The 20,630-nt window shown below is 49.3% G+C and overlaps 7 protein-coding genes across 7 annotated transcripts; 4 read left to right on the top strand and 3 right to left on the bottom strand.

Moving 5' to 3' along the window:
- Positions 1–494: 494 nt before the first annotated feature.
- Positions 495–1,755, bottom strand: N7519_011463 (BRCT domain protein; the record flags this gene model as incomplete). Its single annotated transcript, XM_057298236.1, has 5 exons — positions 495–977; positions 1,039–1,145; positions 1,204–1,239; positions 1,309–1,527; positions 1,578–1,755. 5 exons carry the CDS (start codon positions 1,753–1,755, stop codon positions 495–497), a joined length of 1,023 nt encoding a protein of 340 aa, XP_057146118.1.
- A 720-nt stretch (positions 1,756–2,475) lies between these two features.
- N7519_011462 (bifunctional anthranilate synthase/indole-3-glycerol-phosphate synthase) lies at positions 2,476–4,876 on the bottom strand (the record flags this gene model as incomplete). Its single annotated transcript, XM_057298235.1, has 2 exons — positions 2,476–4,691; positions 4,810–4,876. 2 exons carry the CDS (start codon positions 4,874–4,876, stop codon positions 2,476–2,478), a joined length of 2,283 nt encoding a protein of 760 aa, XP_057146117.1.
- Positions 4,877–5,097: 221 nt separating this feature from the next.
- On the top strand, positions 5,098–10,707 carry N7519_011461 (nucleoporin; the record flags this gene model as incomplete). Its single annotated transcript, XM_057298234.1, is given in 7 exon segments — positions 5,098–5,165; positions 5,223–5,292; positions 5,382–5,663; positions 5,699–6,160; positions 6,215–7,005; positions 7,019–9,296; positions 9,349–10,707. The coding sequence occupies 7 exon segments, from the start codon at positions 5,098–5,100 to the stop codon at positions 10,705–10,707; spliced, it is 5,310 nt and encodes a 1,769-aa protein (XP_057146116.1).
- A 522-nt stretch (positions 10,708–11,229) lies between these two features.
- Positions 11,230–13,110, top strand: N7519_011460 (acyl--CoA ligase; the record flags this gene model as incomplete). Its single annotated transcript, XM_057298233.1, has 4 exons — positions 11,230–12,284; positions 12,359–12,644; positions 12,702–12,805; positions 12,885–13,110. The coding sequence occupies 4 exons, from the start codon at positions 11,230–11,232 to the stop codon at positions 13,108–13,110; spliced, it is 1,671 nt and encodes a 556-aa protein (XP_057146115.1).
- A 1,077-nt stretch (positions 13,111–14,187) lies between these two features.
- N7519_011459 (uncharacterized protein) lies at positions 14,188–14,646 on the top strand (the record flags this gene model as incomplete). The annotated part of the gene is made up of 1 exon (XM_057298232.1): positions 14,188–14,646. One exon carries the CDS (start codon positions 14,188–14,190, stop codon positions 14,644–14,646), a length of 459 nt encoding a protein of 152 aa, XP_057146114.1.
- Positions 14,647–15,703: 1,057 nt separating this feature from the next.
- On the top strand, positions 15,704–16,763 carry N7519_011458 (uncharacterized protein; the record flags this gene model as incomplete). Its single annotated transcript, XM_057298231.1, is given in 3 exon segments — positions 15,704–15,764; positions 15,778–15,857; positions 15,936–16,763. 3 exon segments carry the CDS (start codon positions 15,704–15,706, stop codon positions 16,761–16,763), a joined length of 969 nt encoding a protein of 322 aa, XP_057146113.1.
- A 743-nt stretch (positions 16,764–17,506) lies between these two features.
- On the bottom strand, positions 17,507–18,737 carry gpaA (guanine nucleotide-binding protein subunit alpha gpaA; the record flags this gene model as incomplete). Its single annotated transcript, XM_057298230.1, has 4 exons — positions 17,507–17,550; positions 17,605–18,161; positions 18,219–18,561; positions 18,620–18,737. 4 exons carry the CDS (start codon positions 18,735–18,737, stop codon positions 17,507–17,509), a joined length of 1,062 nt encoding a protein of 353 aa, XP_057146112.1.
- Between the last annotated feature and the right edge of the window lie 1,893 nt (positions 18,738–20,630).

The following is a 20,630-nucleotide window of genomic DNA, read 5'->3' as shown; positions in this document are numbered from 1 at the left end:
GTCTTTTGCCAACACAAGCCTTATTCCGTAACTAATACTTTAGGATACTACATAATTCCACATATTTCTGAAGGGGATAAGTTAGAGTCGTAGCTTTAGATCGGCCAAATGAAGAATCAGAGAGAAAGTACCATATATCTATGCAGTATCCCAGACCAGAAGAGATGGCCGATTGATGTCGTGCTTCACGCAGGGAGGGCCCAGTATACTGATATACTCATGTCGGAATCTTCGTTTATTTCCTCACACTCTTGTACAATGCCGCTATAGTTTTCAGTTTTCTGATAATGGGAAGGGTTTATAAAAACATGAGAATAAAGCACATACATATATTTCGCATGTGCTGTCACAAAATCTTCGAATTTGCATTCAGCAATCTCCAGGGCTGCGTTCAGCATGACACATCCAGGTCGGGGGGATCCACTCATGAGTGCAGGTGTTAACCACCTAGAGGGATCCCCATCATCTTCAAGTTTCTACCTATCCATTTCCTCCTATTCCTCCTCCTCGTCCTCCTCAACATCAGCCTCAGCTTCAGATCCATCTTCATCCCCACTTTTACCCCCATTTTCGTGATCATCTTCGCCACCATCTTCGACTTGGTAATTTGCTATCTTTTCGGGCCCGTCCTCCTTGATACCATCGCATGAGATGTGGCCAGTCGATCCTTGACACCCCGTGCTCTGGGGTTCCCTGAGGAATGCACCAAGGATAGTCGTCTTTTCCTCGAGATAGAACCACCCCTCGTGAACAGGCAAGCTATTTCCGTCGGGGCCTGTCTTTGGGGGTGGCATCTTTCCGTTTGCCCTTTCGTCCCATTCCTTGCCAGTCTGTTCCTTGAAGAACTGCTTGAATTTATCCACGGCAAGCTCGAGTTTGCACCTTGGTCCCGCCAGTAGTTCGACATTGGATGTGCCAACGCGGCTGAATTTGGCGTAGGCCGAGTAGGTGTGTGGTTCGGCGACGGATTCGAAAAGCTAAGTAATATCAATATCCTTTTCTTGACGAAGATCCACACAATACCATGACATCACTCACAGTCAATTGGTATTTTTCTCTGCTAGTGACTGGTGGTTTCGATGGGCGGAACAAAGTGGTGCTGAAAATCACACCTGTCTTTCTGTCCTGGTACACACGACGCACGGCTATTATGGGTAAATATTAGACCTGGATATGTCAACTGATATGAAGGACCATGCTTACGCTTTTTTTTGCCCTTTAGGCCAAGGAAAGGATCAGCTATAGAGGACATGTCAGTACCATCTACGTTGTACCAATACAATGGAGCTCTGGCAAATTGATACATACCTATCGGACGTTTCGCGACCTTTGCTTTGATCTCCTTGACCACCTTTGCGGGCTTCGCCGTGGCCTTGTTCTTCTGAATTTCCTTCTTCTCAGGCTTCATCAGATTCTTCAGAAGATATGGCCCTTCGGGCTTTGGCCTGCGGGTGTTTGACAGCAGCGAGTCTTCAAGCCAGTCGTATGAAACGATCTTGATGGTGCTGATCTTCTTGGCAGACTCAACTGTATATTGGTTAGCTTCAAGCTCTTTGAAAGATTCAAGCGTAATATACCTGGAGCTGCATGGGTTTTGAATGCCTCCTTTGTGGCAATGAGATGGGTAACTCGCGGGCTGAGCTCTCTCGAGAACTGGCCCCCATTTGCCCGAATCCACTGTGGGATCTTTTCGCCGATGCCGTCTTGGAATTTGCCTACTATAGAGGCATGAATTCTTTGGAATGGCTTCCCCATTTTGGGTTGCCGCTGCTACCCGAGGCTTGGTTAGATGGGTCTGTTGGTTCGTTTCGTTTCTGTTGGCAGCCGAAATGCGCTGAGAATGGTTCAGAGGTGGAATGTGATGATGTAGGAGGAAGACTGAAATGCTGCGAGGACTGGCTTTTTGGGTCAGCAGTTTATATTGCTCTTTGATCGCTGTAGTGGTATTTCAGAAATGAGGCGTATACATTGCTGGAAAGGCAAGCTTTGAGAGCTAATGAATGAGAGAAGTAGTTCGGTGATACAGAAGCTCGTTTGACCTCTGAGATCTTCTTCAGAGAGAGAAGAATATCGGAAATGAGATATGCCTATTGCCAGGGGTCAACACTTCGACGCAAGACTACGATGTACTGCACGGAGGTGTCAACTTGGTCTGCCTTTGCAACGTTGATATCAAATAGATGCATTGATCATGGTCATTCCTCAAAGGTGAAAGTGATGAGAAAGCAGGGAATGGGACTTCGAAGGCCGTTTATCATTGAGATCTACTTCAAGAAAAGATGAAATTCATTCCTGTTGGTATATCAAGCAAAGCCTGATCAAACAATTGAAAGTAAAGTGAGTATAGAAACCGAGAAATTCTGGAATAGTTTGATTCCTATGAATATTTATTTGCCCATGATCGAATATACAATCCCGAAATGGAATGAGATAAGAAGTCATCCTCAGTAGTGTAAATGCATATTCCTAGCCTGTTCATTGCCGAATGCTTTTGGCAGACTTAACAAAGGCTCGAATTTTCTCCAGATCTTGAGCGCCATTTGTCTCTACACCTGAGCTGACATCCAAGCCAACCACTTTCTGGCCCGACTGACCCAGCTTTTTCACTATGTCTACCACGTTGTCCGGATTTAATCCTCCAGCCAGGATAACCCGCAATCCCTCGTCGCTATCGAGGACCTTCTTGACCCCACTCTCCTCCAGAAGTTCGCCAGAGCCCCCAGCACCAGAGTCCAGCAATGGGAGAGTGTGGTATGCTCTGCGAGCAATTCCAATGTCACCAGGGGCGAATTTGCGAATGACAGGAACTGGAATCAAACTAGACCACTCCAATGGCTCAGATCCATGCAGTTGCACAACATCGAGACCCAACTTTTGTTGTTGAGAAATGACATATGATAGCGGCTGGTTCATGAACACGCCCACGAGCAAAGCACGAGAAGGGTGACGCAAAATATTAGTGGAGTGATCGAACCATTCCAATGATGTAGTGTTTGAGGTCTGCTGCAATGTATCGGCCGGACGAGGGGTCGACTTGACCACCCGAGAAATTCCGAGAGCCACATCATCTGGGACAAGTCGTGAGCGGCCCTGAACCATAATGATGCCAATCAAATCCGCGCCAGCTTGGATAGCAGCCAGAGCTCCTTCTTCGGTCCGAGTTCCACAAATCTTCACCAATGGAGAACTTGGTGATGCACCAGCAGAATTTTGGTTAGAACCGCCGAGAAGCTGTGCCACAAAGGCAGAGGTATCAGGTGCCCTCATAAGAGCCTCTCCGACAAGAATGGCCTTAACACCTTCTTTCTTATAAGCTTCCACATCCTGGGGCCCCGATATTCCACTAAGGGCACACACGATTGTGCTCTCAGGCACTTGATCCATTAGGCGACTAGTTGTCCCGAGATCGACCTCGAAGCTTGTCAGGTCTCGGTTGTTAACCCCGATGACTTCGGAACCCAGGTCAACTGCAATCTTCATCTCTTCAGGGGTATTGACCTCGACCAGGGGCTCCATGCCGAGACTGCGCGAGTAATGGTACAGTCTAGTCAACAGCTCAATGTCCAGCATTTTCACAATCAGTAGAACTGTATCAGCTCCAGCCAAACGTGCCTCCAGGATCTGGTACTCTTCAAAGACGAATTCCTTTCGGAGGACAGCTGGTCGGTTGGGAAGTCCCTCCAGGCTCTGGCGAACAGCCCGCAGGTCATCTATGGTGCCCTTGAACCACTCCGGCTCTGTGAGGACAGAAATGACGCTAGCGCCAGCTTTGGCGTACTCCCGTGCTTGAGCAGGGGCACACACATCGGCCGAGATGACGCCTTTTGAGGGTGATGCACGCTTGATCTCCGCCATGAGTGAGAGAGGATAGTCTGACTGTCTCAGGCGATCAGGGAATGACAGTTGAGGAGGCGCAATGTTCAGATCATATGCGGCTTGAAGAGCCTCTGGCCGCAAAGCAGGAATTTTCTTCTGCTCGTCAACAGCATTTTTGCGATGGGCGTAGATCTTATCCAAAATGGAGAGCTTCTTGTCTGCCGGTGCGGCGACTGCAGCTCCCTGCTTGTTATCCCAAGTCCCTGCGGTGAGCTCCAAGAAGTTTCTGAACATCTTGCGCCCGTATTGTGTCAAGATACTTTCGGGGTGGAACTGAACACCCTCCACTGCGAACTCCTTGTGTCTGACTCCCATAATGATGTTCTTGCCACTAGTGTCCCCAAGCTCGACCCGCGAAGTCACTTCCAAGCAATCTGGAATAGTCGAGTGTGTCCCGGCGAGCGAATGGTACCGAGTGACCTCGAGCGAGGCTGGCAATCCCTGGTAGACACCCTTGGAGTCATGCTTCAACTCCGATGTCTTGCCGTGCAGAATTTCGCCGGTCACGTCCACCTTACCACCAAACGAGGTGATCATACATTGCTGACCCATGCACACACCAAAGATCGGAATTTTTCCACTGAAATGTTTGATTACGGCGTTACTGATTCCCGCATCGGTCTCCGGGTGGCCCGGGCCAGGACTGATAACCAGCTGAGTGGGCTTCTTTGCAACCAAGTCCTCAACAGTAACTTCGTCATTACGATAGACTGTGACGGTAGCACCTTCAAGGACAAGGTATTGGTAGATATTCCAGGTAAAGGAGTCGTAGTTGTCGATCAGAATCACGTTGGATGCGCTGGCCAATTTCGCCGCTTTAGTGGCATGGTGGGGGAGTGGTCGACAAGGTCCGCCATGGCCAGGGATTGTCGTAGGAAATCGGGAGGTTGCGAGAATATGATAATCGTTAAGCTGCAAGCTTCGAAATCTCACGCACCTTAGACCGAATCAAATGTTTGCGAAGTGCCAAAGTTGGATAGAAGTGAGTCAGAAAGATCATCTGGGCTCTTGCATGCTGACACTCACCGCCCGGCAATAAGATCAGATAGGGCACCTGATTGTTGACCCAGTCGCGGTGAATAATATTCTTTTGAAGCTCCCTCTCAATTCAAGAGCTCCCCACGCTCGCCATCCACCTTTTTAATTGCTCTCCCGTCACCTCCCTTGGTGTCGCCTCGTTCCGCTCTTTGTTTCTATCCTATGATGATCTAATTGCCCAACATGGCTCCCGTCCCGGAGGCCTATTTCCCGTCCCTGGACAAGTGCTTCTCCGGGGACGTTCAACTCTTGTATGTCAATTCTAATCACTTGTCGTCACTGGAAGCCAATATGCTGATATACCACAGGTCCTGGAGAAGAGCCTTTCTCTACGCTATTGATCCCGAAAGTCATCCTGACGATGGAGGCAATATCGATGTCTTCTTTTTCGCACCCCGAATCCATTCGCCTACTCTCTGACGGCCTAAAACCGTTCCCCTTCCCCTTCCGCAAAATCCAAATCCGAGTTCGAATCCAAGACCGCCGCAATTCATGTCGAGACCAATGGCCAAAGCTCTTTTGACCTGAAGGAGATCAAGGCGGACGCGCTATGGTTAAGCAAACAAGCCGGAATCGACGAGATTTCTGCTCTTCGTATCGCTGTATTGGAATGGCAGAACCGCCCGGCAACGCGCCTCACAATCGGCTTTTCCAGCGAGGAAGCGACCAGTCTACAGAGCGCGGCTGGGGCCGAGAATCTTCGGGGCTCTCTAGCAGGTCCCAACTTCGCCAACCTATTGAACCAAACAGTTAGAAGTGGCGGTGTTCAGTCATTTGAAAAAAGGAGAAGAGGCGTCTGCGACTCCGGGAGGTGTATCTCTCCGAGGCAACCCATGTGGTGAAGACACTCCGCAAGCTGCTTGCTCTGTCCCTACACGATGGCAATTCATCCGATTCGGCCATTCCCGCCAGCTACGATCGCAAACTAGCTTTGCGCAAACTAGGGACCACAATTTTCCAAGACAAATCGACTAGTGATGGATTAGACCCATTCCTTCAAGAATGCATCAGCTCGATACGCAGTCGGTTAACGAGTTTGGAAGGAGACGGTGGCTGGCTCAGTGCCGCAGAAAGCAGCGAGGAAGTGGAGAACATCTGGAGAACAAGTCTTGTAGAGGAGATTGTTCATATCGTCCAGATCATGTTCCACCAGCTTCAAGCCTCTGTGGAATTTCCAAGTGCAGACCTTCTGCTCTCCTGGCTCCAGCTCATGGCTGATTATAGCTTCTTGGAGACGATTCAGGCGGTAAGTGGCCAGTCGCCTATTTTGAGCTTTCGGGATGTTAACGTTTTCTTATAGCCTTGTCAGCAACCTGTGGAAGTGTTGTTACCCCTTCAAGCTTTCGTGTCACTTACCACATTGGCGTTTTTAAAACCCTCTCTCGCCATTTCTTCCATTCAGCATCCAAAAGGCATGCAATCTTCGCCCCGGCCCTATTTCTGGTGCAAGGAGAAAATCTCTCAAATCAATGAGATCTTCCTTACTGCATGCGGTGATTTGCACACCGCGAATCCGGCGGCCTTCTCATGGGGTCTGATCCTGTATACCATCCAACAGCTGGCAGAAATCGATATAAATGAGCGGGAACGTGATCTCAGTCGCGATTCGGCTCTCTCCTACAATGAGCAGACACATAATGCGGCGCTATCTCGAGCATCCGAGCAGTCAGAGTATGAACAATTGCTTGACTGTGCCAGGACTCCACAAAGCACAGCTGAAGATGCTATTCCCATTCTTACCTCTGATACCATCAAAGAATCCGCCTTCAACACCGTTATCGCACTGGCTAGTAAGACCGGGTCAATGTCAGCCGTCGATGATGGCCTGACAACCCGATGGGTCCGCTTGTCACTTCTCGACCTCATCCGAGTTGCTATTACGTTCCTGGATTACTCCCCAGAAATTGTGGGGTCAGTCCTGGCTATCTTAAGTGATGACGAGAACGGACTGTCCAGAGACTCAAATTCTCTAGGGCCTGCCAGTGATCCTAAGACTCTATTCGCCAAGGATCCGCAATTGATGGGGGGGCATCTTTCGTGTTGCGCGGTCCCGTTTCCCTTACGAAACGGCACCATTTCTACAACTCTGTCGTGCTCTCGTCAGTGGGCACTCTTTGAATGAAGAAGGCTTGCCGGCTATTCTTGAGGAGGTGGAGAACATGGAATCCTTTACCCAAATTGTCTCACCCACTTTCCAAGGCTATGCCACCATTCGAGAGGACGAGAATGCCAATTTCGTGTCCCTGCTCCAACCCCTCCCGATGCTTGAAACATCATCTCAGAACCATCTCTTCGAGAGGGAACCAAGCAATGCTGTGATTGTCAGCGGCTCTTCTGAAATTCCGCGGCTGACTGTTGGTCAAGTCATTTCCGATTCGAAACCCGCGGTCATCATGTGGGAGCATCGGTACTCCTGCTTAAGCTTCCTAGGAAGCTGGCTTGAAGAATGGAGCGAGACCGGCGGGAACTCGCCTGGGTGGACTGACGACACTGCCACGGAAATCATTGCTCTCTTGACAGACTTGATAGCCAACTCCAAGACACAAAGTTCCGGCGATGCTAGCGGCAAGAGGATCCTAGAGATGGCTAGTGATGGTTTGTCTAAGCAAGGTGACATCGTTTCTGTGATATTCGATATCTTTGAACGCAATTTGCAGACCATCGACTCCCGAGGTGACTTAAGCAAGTCTTTGGATGCAAGCATTGCATGCCTGCGCTTTATCAAGGCACTTTTGAAGATCCTACCCAGCCGAGTATGGCCTTTCCTCGGTCGCAGCAGTCTCATTGGGTCTGATGGCAAGGGTGGCATCATGACAGCAATCATTTCAGCAATGGAGATTCCTTCCGGCGAGTATCCGTTCCTCCTGAGCTGTGTTGACCTTGTGGACGCTGTCATCGATGATGCGGCAACTCGAGCAGTATTGCGAAAGAGCCCGGGCAGCGTGACAAGCAAATCATCTACCGTGTCTGATTGGAGTGCCGGTATTCCATCTCACGTCATGAGAACTATTATGTTGAACTTCACCCGCACAATGCTGGAGATTTTCAACAGCAGTGGAAATTGGAGGTTCAATCTACCAGAACAGCAGTTCAAGATCAACTCGATGCTTGCTACTTCGTTCGAACGTGTTCTGTACTATGCCTTCGGGATCAATGACAGCCCGAAACTCGAAAGCAAAGTTACTGGCGTCTTCTCTACATCTGCAGCGTACATTTTGGATATGCTACGCCCTCGCTCAACCGCTGACCTGCCCTTCAATCCGATTCTTCGGTTGATCGCCGAGGGTCTCCAGACACCCCCAACACTCCACCTCAGATATCTTACCCTCATCGAGGGTCAGGTCAAATCTACACTGCGGCTCTGCATCAAACTTGTGCAGGCAGCCCAGCTGGCTGAACAACCTGGCTCGCTTCTGGAGGAACAATTGTTCAAGGCCAGCCCAGTTCTAGCCAAACTCTACGCACTGCATGATGCATACAGGTTGCCGGTTGTGTCGCTTCTCGAGATTTTGATCTCCAGCGCTGCTTCAAATCCAGATAATGAACCCCCTTCCCTTGTTGGCCACCTTGGGGCGGAGTCGTCCTGCCTGTTCCTTGATGTACTGTCACAACTCGACAAACCGATGTGTGATAGGCCTCTGCTTCTTGCAGTGTGGCAGCTGCTATCGACATTTGTTAGCAAGCGACAGCAGTGGCTTGCAGTTTTCATTCTCACAGGATCATCCCCTCGCCAGACTCTGAAGAAGGAACCCGCTTCTGATGGTCTCAGCATGAGGAGCGTACCTTTCCTGAAAATGGCTCTTGAGGAGTTGTCACACATTGATCAACAAGAGCCGCAAGTAGCCTTGGCGTTGCTCGAGTTTGTCTCTCGTGCCCAAGAAAATTGGCCATGGGCCACTTCCCATCTGAGCAAGCATCCTCAGTTCTTCACCAGCATAATTAACCACGTCTCGAAGTTGAAGATTTCCTCTCTACCTGTGATGGACCAAATCCATGCCACGCGGATTGCAGCCGTTGTCGCGGACCTGTGCGCAGTCTACCTGCACTCTGCAAAGGAGGTGGGTGACCGGAGCTTTATCAAGACCTTGATTCCATTGGTGTCGTGGTATTCCAAGGATGCAGTTGAGGTTTCGGCTTATAATTCCTCATTGCATGCCAACTTGAAGAAGAACTTTGAAATGAAGTACTCGGGATGTAAGATCGTCGATTTCAAAAGGACACCACTTGAGGTTCGTAATCTAGGACGGGATTACTACTACGACTTGAGTATGGGAGACAAGCTGCTGTCCTACGACTTTGCCTGGGCTGGCACCAAGAACCGTGGCTTTGCCGAGGAGTTTGAGCGCGCCAACATTAATCTGTCTCTTGTCGAGGCGCAGGTGGTAAGTTTCCTTCCGTTCATCGCAAATGAATCTATTTTCTAACCTGAAATAGAGCCTTCTTCATAGCTGGAAATTCTTCGCTATCGAACACTGTGCCGATTTCATGCCTGATACCGAAGTCCGAAAGTCAATGGCACTGGTCGCGCAAAGTTGTTTGAAGGCCAATATTGGCACCGGCCCTCCGGAAGCCATCTTCGATAGAATCCAACAAGCGCGCGTTGATTTCGCCCAGGCACTTCTCCAGCGACTTGTCGAGGTACATGCTAGAGGCGCCGAAGTCTTCCAGCTGCTCGAGATTACCTGGAAGGCACTGCGATCCCGGCATCTGACATACGAAGACGCATTAATCAACGACGATACCGAATATTTCCGGTCCCTCCTGAATGTGCTGTTCCTTTCCCTTCAGTTCCACCTGGATGGCCCCTCTCGGAGTGCACCCGAAGCTATCAACAAAAAGGCCGAGGTTTCTTCGGATCTGACTGTCATTGTGGAAGTCGTGAAAACGATAGTGGGCCAGGGCTTCAAATCCCTCACCACTTATCTCCATGACGAGCCGGAGAAATGCGCACCGAAAGATTTCGCCATTATCATTGCTATTCTGCAGACGTGCTTGCAAGTTAAGAACGCCGATCGTCTCTACGAGCACATCGTGTACCATATTGAGGAGCACGACACCGCTCGTCATGCGACGACGCTCTTCTCCTGGGCCGACCAATTAGCCGTGGCAGGCGATCCTATGTACGCAGAGCTCAGCATCTCGATCCTGGTCAAGATGTCGACCCTGCCCATGCTCGCAGAACACCTTGCTGTTGAAGCTGTCTTGATGAAACTGTCTACCTGCCGTCTTACAAGCATTATGTGCCAAAAGAAATCATTTGGACCCTTTGACCCTGTTCCCCGACCGTACAACATCTGGACCGGTGGATTCCTTCCTTTGTGTCTGAACATGCTCTACAGTGTCATGCGGACCGCACCCGAGGTGGCAGCGTTCCTCAACCAATTCGAATCGCGTCTGACCCGCGCGACAGAAGCATTCTCCAGCCACACGGCCGTTGCTTCCGTTCCGACATCCAAGTGGATTAGCCTCAGCATGGTCTCCGAGGCCTACTCGCTTGCGCTGATCTCGTTCATCCTGGACCAGTTCCGTACGGCGGGTGCCAGTGCTGGAATTGACGCACAGGCCATCCAAGATCTCAAATGGGATCGGGTGCAGGTCAAGGAAGATATCGAGGAGCTGCTCAGTCGCCGCGCTGCTCTGCGTGCACGCATTGTCGCCACTAATGAGAAGGAGGTGGAATGGTCCCGACAAAAGCCTGTCAACTCGACTTCCGGGGCAGAGAACCGACTGGAGGAGAAGCTTGTTAGTGAGATGAAGGCAGCAGTTACCTGTTTGGGTGGGGAGGAATCATGAATGCTCTTTGTAGCCTTCTTGCTATTTGTCTTTTCTTTTCTTTTCGTGTATTCTGGGTCGGCCGGGGTGTAGTAGATGAATTTTTTCATGCATGGAGCTCAAGTTTCAAAACAATTGCATTATTTCCAATTCTTTATTCTGCTGGGTTCTTATTTTTGGGGTATGGTCTGGCCTATCACAGCCAATAGCAGGCAATCCATGAGATGTCTATCAACAGCAGATTTCAAGGCATGAACCATTCGTTAATAGCCTTTATGTAGTATATGAGTGCAATGGTTTAATCGCTGGTTTATCCGCAGTGTGAAGACCGAGGCTCGGGCTAGTCGATTTCCCCGCAAAACCTACCTTCGTATATAACCGATGCGGGGAGAACGAACTACGAATTATGCAGGAATCAGGGAAATTGTGCAGCATTGGACGATCTACTGGGTATTTATATGAGGGCCTCGCCGTCATATCCCGTCGAGTCTTTCTTTCCCTCGATATATCGAATACTGGAGCATAACCTGTTATATCGCCAACATGCCGTATAAATCCCGCTGGACGATTGACATCCCAGACACCCATTTAGCCTCTCTTCTCCTCGAATCCCCAACGGCACCTCTCTCCAAAACCCACAAGTGCTACCTGGACGCCGCCCGTCCAGAAACCCACTACCTCACCACCCATGATCTCCGCCTCTGGAGCCAGCGGCTCGCAGCCGGCCTACGCAAATCCGGACTGCAGCGCGGAGACCGCGTCCTCCTCTTCTCAGGCAACGACCTCTTCTTCCCCGTAGTCTTCCTAGGCGTGATAATGGCAGGAGGAATCTTCACCGGCGCGAATCCAACCTTCGTAGCCCGCGAACTAGCCTACCAACTCCAAGACAGCGGCGCCACATACCTCCTCTGCGCAAGCAACAGTCTAGAAACGGGTCTGGAAGCCGCCAAACAAGCCAACCTACCCCAGAACCACATCTTCGCCTACGACACCTCCATCTACGACGGCGTAACAAACCCCCAAAACGGCTGCGCATACTGGAGCGATCTCCTCGCCTCGGAAGAAGAAGGCGCAGCCTTCACCTGGGACGAGCTGAATACACCAGCCCTCTCGTCCACAACACTAGCACTCAACTACTCCAGCGGCACAACCGGCCGTCCCAAGGGCGTCGAGATCTCGCACCGGAACTACGTCGCCAATATGCTCCAGTATTGTCATACGGCAAGTCTGCATCCGGACTACAAGGCTCGTCTCGAGCGCTCCCGGTGGTTATGTTTCTTGCCTATGTACCACGCGATGGCGCAGAATGTCTTTATTGCGGCGGCGCTGTACCGCGCCACGCCGGTGTATATCATGTCCAAGTTTGACTTTGTCAAGATGCTGGAGTATACGCAGCGATTCCGGATTACGGATTTTATCCTCGTGCCGCCGGTTGTTGTGGCGTTGGCGAAACATCCGGCTGTTGGGCAATATGATTTGAGTAGTGTGGAGTTGGTTGGGAGTGGTGCTGCGCCGTTGGGAAGGGAGGTTTGTGAGGAGGTTGAGAAGTTGTGGCCTCCGGGGAAGATTAATATTAAGCAGGGATGGGGGATGACTGAGTGAGTTCTTCTTTTTTTTTTTTTTTCCTTGATTGTTTTGTTGTTGTTTTCTGTTGGGCTCATCTTCTATATAGGGCGACTTGCTCGGTCACGGGATGGAACCCTGCCGAAATTAGTACATCTGCGTCTGTCGGTGAGCTCAATGCTAATTGCGAGGCGAAGATTATGGTCGATGGGGTTGAGGTGAAGGAACGCAACTGTCGTGGCGAGTTGTGGGTTCGTGCCCCCAATGTGATGAAAGGCTACTGGCGCAATGAGAAGGCCACTAAAGAGACCAAGACGGAGGATGGGTGGCTCCTAACGGGGGATATTGCGTTTGTGGATGACGATGGCAAATTCCATGTGGTGGATCGAATGAAGGTATATGTTTTCAAAGAAGAAGAAGAATGTAGGAAACTAACTTGGCCCTCTGTACAGGAATTAATCAAAGTCAAAGGCAACCAGGTGGCGCCCGCCGAGTTAGAGGCTCTTTTACTTGAACATCCGGCGATATCAGATGTTGCGGTGATCGGGGCTGTCATGTAAGTTTTTTTTTTTTATGGATCATTTATTGATCTACGATCTATTCTCTCTATTTTTCTCTCTTCTAAACCCGATTAGCAACAACGATGAGCGCCCTCGCGCATATGTGGTGCTTCGACCGGGCCAATCCGCCACCGCCAACGAGATCGCGCATTACTTGGACAACAAGGTCTCCGCGTTCAAGCGGATTACCGGCGGAGTTGTATTCCTCGACGCAATACCGAAGAATCCTTCGGGCAAGATTCTTCGCATGAAATTGCGTGAACAGGCCAAAGAGGAGCTACGTGTCACCGCTAAACTCTAGACCTTATACCCCTTTGGATATATTTAGGGCTTTTTTCTCTTTTCCAGGGATCAAATGAATATACAACATACAATATACGCCCTATTTCTTATTTGTGTCCGATTTGCAGGCTCAAACACCCGAGCCAGTTAGGATGAGATCTGGACTGCACTAGACTGCCCACTGGAGCACTGGAGGCGGGAAATAGATTAATAACTGTGATGGGTTCGTGTCCACTAAAATAGCCGAGTAAGACATCTGGCAGTGTGATTCGATGTATGAAACGGCTTAGCGCGGGGGACCCATGCAGGCGCCAGCTGAAAGGCGATCTCACGATGTACTTCTCCGTCTGTTGTACTCCGTACATTACTCCGTCCTTACCTAGGTACTTAGGTACATTTGTCATGGTCGACCTGCGCAGATTTTCTCCGCATAGTGTAAATGATGAGTGATTTATTAAATTCCTGGGAGATAGAAAGAAAGACAGAAAGATCGAAGTGGCGTTTAGAAGGTAAGCTGAGTGGAGACCGGGCTGGCTGGCCTTATTTATCCACCTTTTTAGTATGGACGAGGCAAAAGATGGCAAAAGATATCCTATTCTTTGTATTCTGTATTTTGTATTCTATAAATTCTTTTGACTTTTCGATTCATCAAATAACTCAGATTTGCCACTTCCGAAATCCTGGTTGTCGGGCTCGTCTTTTTTTTACCTTTGCCTATGTATGAAGCCCTATCTTGCATATACAACATAAATCCTGGTCATGCTTCAGCGTTGATCTGCGATCATCCCCCCCCCCACTCATAGCCTATTCTGGATTGGATACTCCGTAATATTCGATCTCTAACTCTTATATATGAGAGGGAAAAAAAGCCCCTGCACTCCATCCCGCTAGTTCCATCTCGCCTCATCCCCGCCAAGTCCGCTCATAGTCCCAATCCGACACAGGTATCTTTGACTCGCTAAGATCCTTCAAGTCCTGGCCTAGATTGACTTCCCCACACCCGCAGTCTTAAGTTGAGCTGTTTCCCCCATCTGACAGGGGAGGCAGTTTCTTCTTCGCGAGTGGTGGACGCTATCCAACCACCCATACCCCCGTCATGAACACTGTCGAACAAGGATACACCCATCTGTCCCGTGAGCTCCTGCAGTCATTTTTGCCAGTCACCAGTCTAGTTGGCTTTTCGCTTCTCAGCCTCATTCTCATCCACCGCTATATCAAACATCGTCGTCTGAGGGCACACATCATCCCTGCATCTGAATTCAAACAAAATCAGCAAGACTTCTGGCTCCAGTCTACCATGGAAAAGGGAGATCTCATCCCATCGGCCTCGTGCCCTCTATCTGCTTGTGATATCCTGCAACCTTTATCCCATACAAGCCTCCTCCCGAGCAGTGGAGTTCTCGCTGCACAAGTCAGAGAGCAGCAAAGTGCATCTTCCAATGCTGCTTTACCAGATGCCGAGGTCCAGAAATGCAATGAATCGGTCCAGCAAATGTGTGATGAGGATGCCGAGGGAGTGCGGACTTGGAAGCGTGTTGTTGTTGAGTATAGATAGTTGGCCGCCTGATTCCAAGGTTTATTCATTCCGTGCATTCACCTGGGCATCGGATTTGGGTGGTCTTCCTTTTTATACCTCAGTCTGGGGTTCGATATCACTGTTGTCTTCCTTTCTGCCCTTTTGTTATGCTTTCTTCCTTATTCCCTCCTATGTGTCTTCACTTCTTCACGAATAATGTCTTTCCTTAGAAAAGCGTGGGCTTGGAATGTTTCTTTCGGTCATCGTTTTGGGCGGCAGATATGTTTATTTTGTTAAGCACATGTTCAGCAATATTATATGAATATGACAAGTATTGTGGTTATATATGTTGGACATCAAAGTCACAGCCCGGTAATTTTTGTAGTTTGACGAATATATTTGGAATTCCTGGCCTCTGGTATTAAAGCTGAATTGTACAACATCCATACCTAGGTAATAAACTGCATAGTTATAAATCAGTGAATGCATGACTCCATTGCAAACGAGCCTGTTTTGCCGAGACGAGTCATTCTGCGAGATCGACTTCTGCAGAAAGCCCTCGGTACTTAGGTCTGATGATCCAGCTCCTATCATATTGGAGAAACCTGCATGGCCCTGCAGACTTCCCATAAATACCTATAAATATACAACCGCAGAATCCTGATCCAGCCTGGTCTTGGCCTTGATGAAACGGACTCAAACGCCAACCGTACAATGCGTTCGATGAAGGACCACAAGGAAGCTCGAATGAACTATTTAATGTTGTACGACTTGGTCTCGGCACCAGGTGAAACAGTGTGTTGTCGAAGAGTGATGTTCGGTGAAGTGATTCTTCGAGTCTGTCGATGATATCCATTGTTCAAACTGCTACCGGCAGTATAACTTAATATAAATCACTCCTTTGGTACCGATTCTTCTTTTATAGTCAAATGGTCTTGTATATATAAATCCGTATACGTAAATGTAGTTAAATCCAACCCGATCCACTTGTTCCCCACCGGACCTGCAATGCTGAGTCATCTCCAAAGCGCTCTACATCGATGCCACATCTTCATGCAAAGCAACTCACTTTCTGATTCCACTGGAAGTCGCAGCCATGGCCGTAACCGCATTCCCCTCCGAGGACTCTCCAGATCTCGCTCTTCTGAACGTCGCCCGTCTGTTCACCAGACTTGAGCACAATCTCCTCTCCCCGGGGAGACCGACGCTCATTCCAACAATCCGAATACCAGCGTATGCGCGTGAACAAGGTAAGCATTTCCCAATCCTGAGAAGCGCTTCTTTCAATGGACAAATACATCAGAACTCGAATCTGACCAATCCCACAGAACGTCGAATACGCCCGCTCACTACTTACCCAACTGGAGCGCTCCCTCCCACAAATAAAAGCCCTCAATCGCAAACACGAAGCACAAGCCGAGATCGCACGCGACAGACAGCTCCTAAAGCGTATACAGACCGTCCTAGAAGAAGAAGACGCCAAAGCCGCAGCGAAGCAAGATGAAGAGGACGAGACCGAAGACGTCGACGACGAATGGAAGGAACTATTATCCAAACCCGTCGTCGAGAAAGTTATCCCGGCATCCCAACCAAAAGACCAGCAGACACGGAAACAGACGTCAGATTCGCAAGGAGAAGTAAAGGGACCAAGCGAAGCGCAACAAACCACTACATCCTCCGCAACGACGACTACAACCACAACCCCATCACCAACACCCTCATCAACAAACCCGCCAACACCCCCAACCCTCCGCAACCGCCACACGGCCCACCCCGCACCACCATCTACTGACAAAGCAGCGGCGACGGGAAGCAATACGAACAAGCTCGTTGAAACGGAAACGGAGCTGAGTACCCATAGAATGGAACAGGAGGATCTTACCAGTTCGCTCCTGACGCTCGCTTCGCAATTGAAATCCTCCTCGCAGAGCTTCCAGTCGACACTGGAGGGTGAGAAATCTGCTTTGGACCGTGCGGTGTCGGGTATTGACCGCACGAGTTCCACGATGGAGGCGGCGGGTAAGAGGATGGGGATGTTGCGCAAGATGACGGAGGGGAAGGGGCTGTGGGGGCGGATGATGCTGTATGCGTGGATTTTCGGGCTGTGGGTTATTGCTATTCTGATTGTTTATGTTGGGCCGAAGTTGAGGTTCTGAGGTCATAATCAGCCGGCCTGTCTTTATACTTCTGTCTGCGATAGGATGATAGCTTGGTTCTATCTTTACGCGTCGATACCCTTATTTCGCTCTGTATAGAACTGGTCATACCTCTACAAAGTTACAATTGTATCGATATCCAGAACTTGGGAGTATACGACACATCAAGGGTATAGAAACAGTATGGAATTAAGGGTCAGAACCTGAAGAGTCAATCCTTGAACTCTGAAATAACTCGACGACCGACCTGGCATGACACATGAGAAGGAAACATTCAAATCCGCGGATCCTGCCATTTCCCCGTGCCCAATGCCCGGATGGACGCTCTTGGCTTCCAACGGACGCGAGACCAAGGAAAATGATGGGGGAGACGATATGGTTACATACATAAACAAGAAAATGGGGGGAGAGATGATAGGATATCCAGCATTCAAATCAGAAGGATAGAAAAGAGAAAAAAAAAGGTAGAAAGGAAATAGGAAATAGAAAAAGGGAGGGAAACACTCCTTGTTTTCTGTAGTGGATATCAGGATTGACAAGAGAAAACACAAAAACCGGCTAGAGATCGTGTCAATGGCAGGGAAAATTAGAACGTGAACAAATGGAGAATAGGAAAATGAAAAACGCAAAAAAGAGAATCAACGCCGGGATCTTGAAACGAGGCTTTTTTCGACATCCGATCAGCCCCGGTTAATAAAAACATGCGATCTAGGTTCGACACACTTCGTCACCAAATAGGTTCATTAGATCAAACCGCAGAGACGGAGGTTCTCTTGGATGATGATATCTGTGAAACGTTAGACAAGTGTTGCACACTAAAATGAGGAATGGCTAAGCTTACCATTCACTGCTGCCATGACGAATCGAATCTGGGTAGTGTCGGTAGCGCAGGTGAAGTGCGTGTAGATCTGCTTTTGTTCGGCCTGGTTCAGGGAAACGAAACGGTTGAGGATATAGTCGCAAGCCGCGGCGTAGTCGGCACCGCCCTCGTAATCAGGGAAGTAGTTCTTCATCGGGCTAACGGGGAGCTTCTCCTTGAACCGATCGATCTTGTTGAGGAACAGAATGATCGAGGTCTTGACGAACCACCGGGAGTTGCAGATCGAGTCGAACAGAGTCAGGGCTTCTTGCATACGGTTGACGGTCTCATCTTCGAAGAGCAGCTGATCGTACTCGGAGATGGCGACGAGGAACAGGATGGTGGTGACGTTCTCGAAGCAGTGAATCCACTTCTTGCGCTCGGATCGCTGACCACCAACGTCGAACATGCGGTATGTGAGGTCACCAATGATGAATGTGGTCTCGGTGATACCGGTGGTCTTGACACGGGAACGGAGGACATCCTGGTCGGTGGGGAGGTAGTCGGGCTGGGCAATGCGCTCAATGGAATCGAAGTAGCTAAGAGGAAAGAAGTTAGTCACGTCGCAATGCGACAGACAAGCGGTCGCTACTCACTATTTGGCCGAGTCGTTCAGCTGGTATTCGCGCGAGCGCTTGAAGCACTCCTGAACACCAGTGTCGCGCCAAAGTTGGCCAATGGCGTTTCCAACCTCGGGGGGAATGCTGTCACCCTCGATCTGAGCGGGCTGCATGAAGATGGTCTGCACGTGGTACTCGTGGCGCGCATCCTCCAGGGGCAGCTCGAGGGACTCCATGGCCTCGAGAATGACCCGCATCGACTGGACGGTGTTGCTGTAGATGATTTCCTTGAATGATTCACGCTCGTCGCGGGAGTATCCACCCTCGTGAATAAGCTTCATCTGCTTCAAAATCGTGGACTTGCCCGACTCTCCGGCTCCTGTGTCCCAAATCAGCCATCTGCGCATATTCCCATCAGGGGGGTCAATAGATCATACCGAGAAGTAGCATCTTGATCTCGTTTCTTTGCATCATCTTGTCGCGCTTGAGCTGGTTCTCAATCTCCTCGTTCCGCGCCTTCCCCTCCTTATCCTCGGTACTCATTCCGCAACCCATTTTGACGGTATGAAGTCGTAATTAACGGTGTGAAAGTGGATGGGAAAAGATTCTCTGGGAGGGATAATCGGTCTGTGACAGGGGCTGTCCAAATCGGATTAATGTCAGCAAAACTGGAATAATTTCATCCGAGAGAATATCGCATTGATGGGCTCGAGGGGGGGCGTTGCATAGGTTGCACAAGCACCGCTGAGCAGAGGCAGACGGCGTTTCAGAAGTGGTGTAAGCATGCCGACGCAAGGAGCGCCGAGTTTGCCAGAGCAAATAGCCAATTGACAAAGATTAAAGGGAAAAAAAAGGGTACCCACCTGAAGATGCTTTTGCGAGATGCAAAAACGAACGGCAAAAGGGTATAAATGAGAGAAATGAAATGAAAGGAAGAATTAGAAGAATCCGATTAGAATCCAATCTGGAAAAGAAGAAAAGAGAGGAAGATACAACTCCAAGGTAAGGGGCAAGACTGAGGGGGAAATTGGGAAAGTTTCAGCAGAGAAAGGGGATACGCTGGTAATACCACGGCGATTCAGCAGACAATGGCGGGTGGTTGAGGGTACCGCCCGGGTATGGAGTACTGCTGACGACTGTGTCTTGAGTAAATAAAATACAGGATACAAAACAATACCACCCCGGCAACTGGAGTTAGCTGATTGGGCGATGTGGGGACGTACAGGGGCCCATTCAGCCCCTTTTGCTTTTTTATTGTATTGGCCGGTATTCTATTGGCATTGGGTATTATCTTATGTGCATCTATGCATTCATGGAACATTCTGATTCAGACCTGCATAAGTCTATAAAATAGGGTACTATACCCCCTATCCCAATGCATAGTACTACTTTATATGTATAACATATAAAATGCCGGACTTCTGGAGGCGTGCAGATCTTGTGGAGAGCAAAACTAGTATATCAAACTAAAAACGAATCACATTTAAAGATCCAATGTTGGAAATAACAGCAACGCTCTTCAAGAGGTCTAGGGCACCCCTGACGAGTAACTTATCAACATCAACACCTAGTATATCATACAAGTTTACTACTCACATGGATGTTCCATAAAGTCCCACATCTGACCTCACCTCAGCAGTATCTCGTCTCAGATAATTTCAGTCTGAGGGAGACCTTGGGACAAAGAAACAAAGCACAAAGGCCAGTGCTCCTGCCCACTCAGACTAGCCTACGCCTCATCTCATACATCCATGTCTTTCTTTGAGGCTTCCTTGAAACTTCCATGAAATACAACAGTACGATAATCCGACAGGTCTCTAACAGTCTGCACATCCGTGGATCCCCGTTTTATCTTCAGTGGACCCCACAGTCCACTCGGGGGACTATGTCGAGACACTGACTGTCACACCTTTATGCTTAGCCCCTCTACTGGTGGATTTAACAAGACTATGCTATGATGATTGAAAAGGAGGTCAATGGACACAGGGTAATCCCAGAATCGGTTAAAAAAGGGAAAGTTAGGGGGATTTTCCTCTTTCCAATCGCGTCCCAAGGTTGTCCCCTGAAGTTCTGCACTAGATGACCCACTGGCTAGTGATCCTAGTGATCCTAGCCATTTTTGCCGCCAATTTGTGTGAGGAGTTGATACTGGACTCCACTTATTGCCTCGTGGCAATGGAGACTATTGAAGCTCGCGGCTCTAGTTTGGCGTCTAAACTTGACCAGAACTCTGAATTTGATAGTCGAGAGGTTTCCCTGGGTCTGAGGTCACGTGATGATTACTAACATAATTAAATCCCCGTGGACCGTCACAAGTATAAATTACACTCTGGATTGGAGAATTGTAACTGTGTAGATCATTTCCAAGGTCAATCCACACCCATCTAGACCATAATCATAGATTTATAGTTAATATACTCCGTACCACATATTAATATACTCATCCAT

Source organism: Penicillium mononematosum (genome assembly GCF_028829835.1).
Source record: "Penicillium mononematosum strain IBT 11891 chromosome Unknown utg000005l:1.0-9366267.0:1.0-9372171.0, whole genome shotgun sequence".
Taxonomy (NCBI): domain Eukaryota; kingdom Fungi; phylum Ascomycota; class Eurotiomycetes; order Eurotiales; family Aspergillaceae; genus Penicillium; species Penicillium mononematosum.
This window is presented reverse-complemented; position numbering and strand designations above follow the sequence as displayed.